The sequence below is a fragment of the Phoca vitulina genome, unplaced genomic scaffold (genome assembly GCF_004348235.1).
Source record: "Phoca vitulina isolate PV1807 unplaced genomic scaffold, GSC_HSeal_1.0 scaffold2088, whole genome shotgun sequence".
Taxonomy (NCBI): domain Eukaryota; kingdom Metazoa; phylum Chordata; class Mammalia; order Carnivora; family Phocidae; genus Phoca; species Phoca vitulina.
The window spans coordinates 1-5,395 of NW_022591775.1; the positions used below are offsets into that span (position 1 = coordinate 1).

A 5,395-nucleotide genomic window follows, 5' to 3' on the forward strand; every position below is an offset into this window, starting at 1 on the left:
CTCGGATGCAAGATGGCAGGGCCCTCTCCCTCCTTCCCACCCGAGGGCCATGCCCAGCCCTGCCCTGCTCAGGGCCCACAGGCCAGGCTGCCCATGTGTGTGGGCCCCACAGTCATCCTCAGGCTACCGCCCTGCTCCCCGAGAGCCTGAGCAGCCCCAGATAGAGCAGGCAGCCAGTGGGCTGAATGGCCTGGTGGAGGTTCCTGGATGGTTAGAGGAGGGATGCCCTGTACTCGGGACAATGTTGGACCCTTCAGGACTCTGCCAGTTCCATAACATAAAAAGGTGTTTGGACCTGGCCTGACCTCTGGCCTATACTCTCCTGGGTGACATGGATTGGCTGGCGTGGCTGGGGCTTCCCTCCAGGGCCCTGCATGGGTCTCCGGAAGTTTCCCTGCCATGGCAGGCCCTAGGGAGTCCTGGGGTCGCTGCCCTGCTCTGAGGCTCCAGCTCAGGTAGGCCAGGTTCCTACAGGAGCTTAGGTGCCTCAGCTGGAGACATAGGCAAGCAGGCCCTGCTCCGGGGGCTACTGGGGGCCGGGTGTCCTGGGTGTTGGGAATCCCAGCTTCTGCTTGAGGAACAAGGGCAGACCTTCCCCAAGTCCAGGCTGCCACGTGGGCTGGTGGGGGTGGGCAGTTGGGCAGCAGCAGGCGTGGGGGGCGGGGCAGCATTGTCCCAGCAGACTTCACTCACGGAGCACCAATCAGCACTCAGATAAATCACTAAGACTTCCGGTGGGGGGGGGGCTGGGCGGGGCTCAGCGCAAACACAGAGTCACGTGTGGAGCTGGGGGGCGACCAGCACAGTACCACCAAGATGGGAAGGTGCCCCAACAGCCGGCCCTCCTCCCTCAGCCTGGGCCAGCTGGTCCCCATGTCCTGAGGTCAGGTGGGCTGGCCCCGGTGCCTCTGTCGTGGGGAAAGAGCGTAAATTAATGAGCTACCTGCTTAGACTGGCTGCTGCATCTGTGGGGGTCCAACCACTCAGCTCCATGGGGAGCTTTGACCCCAACAGTCACTTTCAGGCCCTTTGATGCACCCTCCCCTTCCTTCTGGCTCCATCTCCTTGTCTCCATCTCCATCTCCCTGGCTCCGTCTCCCTGTCTCCGTCTCCGTCTCCCTGGCTCCATCTCCTTGGCTCCATCTCCTTGTCTCCATCTCCTGGTCTCCATCTCCATCTCCCTGGCTCCATCTCCCTGGCTCCGTCTCCGTCTCACTGGCTCCATCCCCGTCTCCCTGGCTCCGTCTCCCTGGCTCCAGCTCCCTGGCTCTGTCTCCATCTCCCTGGCTGCGTCCCCCTGGCTCCGTCCCCGTCTCCGTCTCCCTGGCTCCATCTCCCTGGCTCCGTCCCCGTCTCACTGGCTCTGTCTCCATCTCCCTGGCTCCGTTTCCCTCTGGCTCTGGCTCTGTCTCCTTGTCTCTGGCTCGCTGGTTTCTCCCAACCACCCCCTCATGATTTGGATACTGTCTGCCATGTGGTGGAAAGCCCCCACCTCTCCCTGTCTCATGACTGCAGGGTGAGGACAGGGAATAGTCTTGGGGCTGGGGGCGGGGGTCAAGGGCAATAGCAGCCCCCTGGGATTATGGCGGCCGAAGCCAACCTGCCAGGTTGGTTTGGGCAGGTGTCTTATACCCTCTGCACCCAGCTCGTCACTTACAAGGTGGAAATGTGTCCCTGTCAGGGGTTGGGGTTGGGGTGGGCGGCAAAGTTTTGGGTAAAGAGAGGTAGGGTGGCCTTTGGCTCCTAGCGGGGTTGGCAGGACACTGCTGATTGGTCATTTGCTCATGGCTGTGGCTTCTTGACAGGCCTCAGTAGGCAGCCAGCAAGGGCCGAGGGGTCGGGATGTTCCGGCCCTGTCCGTGCAGCTCACAGCCCTGGGCTGCGCTGGGCTGCACAGAGTCAACACTGCGTGGGCATGCATGTCCTCCATCCTGCCCACTGGCCAGAGGTCCTGTTCCTGCCCGGCCGGCAGGCCCTTGGGTGCATGTACCCACGCCTTGGGCATGGCTAGGGCCCTGAGGTGAGACCCCGGGCCACACAGGAGGGGCCACCACTCAAGGGGAAAGCTGAGGGGTTCTGGGCAGCTGTCTAGGCCTGGCGCTGTGACGGCCCTGCCTGCACTCCTCCCACCAGCACGTGTTCCCAAAGTGCTTTCCGGGGCGGCTAAGTCCCGGGATCAGGGTGGCCTCAAGAGTCAGGTGTCCCCACGGGTCATGCCCCTCTGTTTCCTCATCCTGGAGGCCGGGCACTGCCCTCTGGCCATGGGTACGTACAGTCTGAGAGCCCTGGGTGGCTTTCCCCCCAGGGGCCTGGGGCCCGGCGGCTACGGTAGCTGAGTAAGCGAATGGACATTGACTGAGGCTGGCACCCAGTGGGGTGCTTCCCCCTCCAGCTGGCCTGTCCTGTGGGTGGGTGGCTGCCGGCTGATCTGCCACACGCTGCCGACCTGCTCAGTGAGGCCAGCCCGCACCCCTCCCCAGGCCCCACGGGGAGGCATATAAGCCCAGGGCCTGGCTCCTGCGGCTCTGGGAGCCGGTCCCTGCTGCCCGCCCGCCCGGACATGAAGGGCAGGGTGCTCATGGCCCTCCTGGGGCTGTACGTGGTGCTGGTGGCAGGCACACAGGACCCGATCCTGAAGGACTTTGACTTTGCCAAGGTAGCGGGTCTCAGGGCACCCACCGTGGGGGTGGGCCGCCCCGAACATGCCGGGGAGACCCTTCAGGACCCACTTTGTCTGGAGCCCCGTGAGCTCTGCAATGTGGGTGCCCCTGGAATTTTCCAGACCGCTGCCCCACTTGGTCCCTCCAACTTCTTGTGACCCTAGTTTTCAGGCCTCTGGTACGAGATCGCCTTCGCTGCGAAGCTGGAGCCCCAGGGCTCACCGCCAAAGGAGACCAAGGTGGGGGCCGTGGTGGTGGAGCTGGAGGACAGCCATCTGGCCCTGACCGCCGCCTATGAGGAGTGAGTGGGGTGCTAGAAGGAAGGGCAGGCATTCCTGCCCCTGGGCCACACGGTCACCCTGCTAGTATGGAGACGGGTTTGGGGCAGGAAGAAGCTGGGGCAAAACCCTTTCCCCATGAGGGTCTCCCAGAGCAGAGGTGCTGGGGGCCCTTCACTGTCTCCTAGGGCAATTCATGGGGTGACCCGTGATCTCAGGAGTGGCGCTGCCTGGGGCTCGGCCTCCAGCCCTGCTGCCCGGGGCCCCACCTTGCCAGGGTCCATCCTCTGAGCCCGGCCGGCGGCAGAGGGTCTCATGTGCCCAGGGCCTGGCCCAGCTCCGCGTGGACGTGTGTGGCAGGGAGTGTCGTCCCCGGTTCAGGGACTCCCATTTGTGCCTCAGAGGTGGGCACACTCTCACTGCAGGAGTGGTCCACTCCCGGGGACTGGGGGGGTCCTTCTGCCTGGCCACATGTAGGGTGTCCTGCCGTCTGGGGGCTGCCCCTCCAGGACGACAGGCATGCTTGGGGCCCGGACAGCCGGGCTGGTAGGCGTCTGCTCTTCCTAGTGAGGGCCGCTGTATGAAGGAGAAGAGCCAGGCCCTGAAAGGGGACGTCCCTGGGAAATTCAAGATCCCTAAGAAGTCCGGTAAGGAGTGCTGCCCTGGGCACCAGGGCCCTCACCTCCCCAGACTGTTCTGCTCAGCCTGAGGCCACGATGCTGCCCAGAAGGACCAGGTCTTCCTGCTGGTGGGCCAGATCGGGGTGGGGGAGAGGGAGGCTTCCTACCACTGCACGCGGCTCCTGCTCAGCCCGTGCTGGGCACCGAGACAAGGTCTGGTGGCGGGGGGGGAGGACTCTGTGTCCACATCTGGGGACTCGCCTCATGGGGTGCTCTGGTATCCCTGGCCAGAGCCCTCGGGCACGTGGCTCAGTGCCTGGCCCTCCTGGGGGCCCTGTCTCTGGCCTTGGCCGCCAGAAGCTCTGTGAGGGTTTGCAGGTTCCTCTCCGAAATGCTTACAACGTGTCTGATCAGGCATCTCTCCGTCTCGGTCCACTGTCCTCACAGAGGCCCCTGTAGGGAATCCAGAAGGCCCACTCCAGCCCCGTGTGCGCGTGCGTGTTCTCGGGGGCGTGGGCTGTGGGAGGCAGTGAGGATGGAGCCCGGGAGCTCTGTTCCATTTGTCTCCCAGGAACCAAAGAGGTTCTGGTGCTGGCCACAGACTACAAGACCTACGCCATTATGGACATTGTCTTCCACAACGAAGGGGCGGCCCACAGGGTCCTGAAGCTTTATAGTAAGCCCAGGCCAGGACGGGATGGGGAGCGCACCACCCGTGCCCCAGCTCCAGCCCCCGGGGGGCTCTCAGCTCTGAGAGGGGGTCAGGAGAGAGGTAGACAGGTGGGGGGGACAGGACGGGACGGGGGGGGGGGGGGGGGGGGGGGGGGGGGGGGAGGGGGCGGGGCAGGGAAGCAGAAAGGCGGGGCGGGGAGGGGGCAGGAGGGGGCAGGGATATCTGTGGCTCCCCCAGCTGGTCCGTGTCCCTCCCCCACAGGCCGAACCCTGGAAATCAAAGAGGAAGTCATGAAGAGGTTCCATGAGGTGGCCGGGGAGTATGGGCTCTCAGGGAAGGACATGTACCTTCTCACATGGGACAGTGAGTGTCCTGGGTCTCAGGGTCAGGCCTCCCCAGTCTGTCGAGCGACTCCCTGGTGCCCTGCCTTCCCGACTCACCTCTTTCTTTGTCCACAGTGACCTGCGTAAACTTGCTGCACATGGTGAGCTCCTCCCCCACTTTCTGAGCCAGGGCTGGCCAGCCTTCCTGGGGGTCTCCGTCCAGCACCCCTCTCATCACACATGGGTCAGGGGGTCAGTGGGTCTCTCTGGGCCAGCTCGTCCTCTGCCACACTGGCTGGGCTGCAGGTAGGGGTCTGAGGGGCCTGTCCCGCGGCACCTCACACCACCCCTGTCCCACAGGGAGATGCGCCAAGCTCCTGAAGGAGGTGAGCCTTGCCCTGGGCTGCGCTGAACCCCCCAAGCTGAGTCCTTGTCGACCTGACAGGGACCCTGAATCACTCTACATCCTGGGCCTCCAGGGTGTGGACGCCAGGCTGCCAGAGGGGGACCCCGGAGGCTGGGGCCTCGAGGACAGGGCTGGAGGAGGGACGGGAGGAGGCTGGGCCCTCGTCCTGCCTTTCTGGCCAGCAGGGCACTCACATCCCGCCTGGGTGGGGACACAAGCCCTGTGGGCACCGTCTTGGGTTCCCCGTGTCCCACACGGTGCTAGCCCATCCCCTGCATGATCCCCTCTGTCTCAGCACAGCCCCGAGAGCTGGGGACTGTGACCCTGCCTTGCAGGTAGAGAAACTGAGGCCCAGGGAGGCTTTTTGCTCACAGTCATGCAGCTAGGACACGGGCCCCCACCCGTGGCCTTAACCACTGTCCCCAGGGGCCTTTG

At 64.6% G+C, this 5,395-nt stretch overlaps 1 protein-coding gene across 2 annotated transcripts; it reads left to right on the forward strand.

Annotated features, from left to right (window-relative positions):
* Window positions 1-2,458: 2,458 nt before the first annotated feature.
* LOC116629671 (epididymal-specific lipocalin-5-like) lies at window positions 2,459-5,016 on the forward strand. Of its 2 annotated transcripts, XM_032399902.1 has the most exons (7): window positions 2,459-2,656; window positions 2,825-2,961; window positions 3,506-3,585; window positions 4,130-4,234; window positions 4,493-4,594; window positions 4,690-4,715; window positions 4,915-5,016. In XM_032399902.1, the coding sequence occupies exons 1-7, from the start codon at window positions 2,561-2,563 to the stop codon at window positions 4,933-4,935; spliced, it is 567 nt and encodes a 188-aa protein (XP_032255793.1). In that variant the 5' UTR covers window positions 2,459-2,560; the 3' UTR covers window positions 4,936-5,016. The 2 variants fall into 2 exon arrangements, with proteins under 2 accessions (XP_032255793.1, XP_032255794.1); XM_032399903.1 differs by lacking the exon at window positions 4,493-4,594.
* The last annotated feature ends 379 nt before the right edge of the window (window positions 5,017-5,395 follow it).

Bases quoted from the DNA above. Each gene is read 5' to 3' on its own strand.
- LOC116629671 (XM_032399902.1), top strand. From the start codon at position 2,561: ATGAAGGGCAGGGTGCTCATGGCCCTCCTGGGGCTGTACGTGGTGCTG. The intron at 3,586-4,129 runs GTAAGGAGTGCT...TTTGTCTCCCAG, and splicing joins CAAGATCCCTAAGAAGTCCG to GAACCAAAGAGGTTCTGGTG. The intron at 4,595-4,689 runs GTGAGTGTCCTG...CTTTGTCCACAG, and splicing joins GTACCTTCTCACATGGGACA to TGACCTGCGTAAACTTGCTG.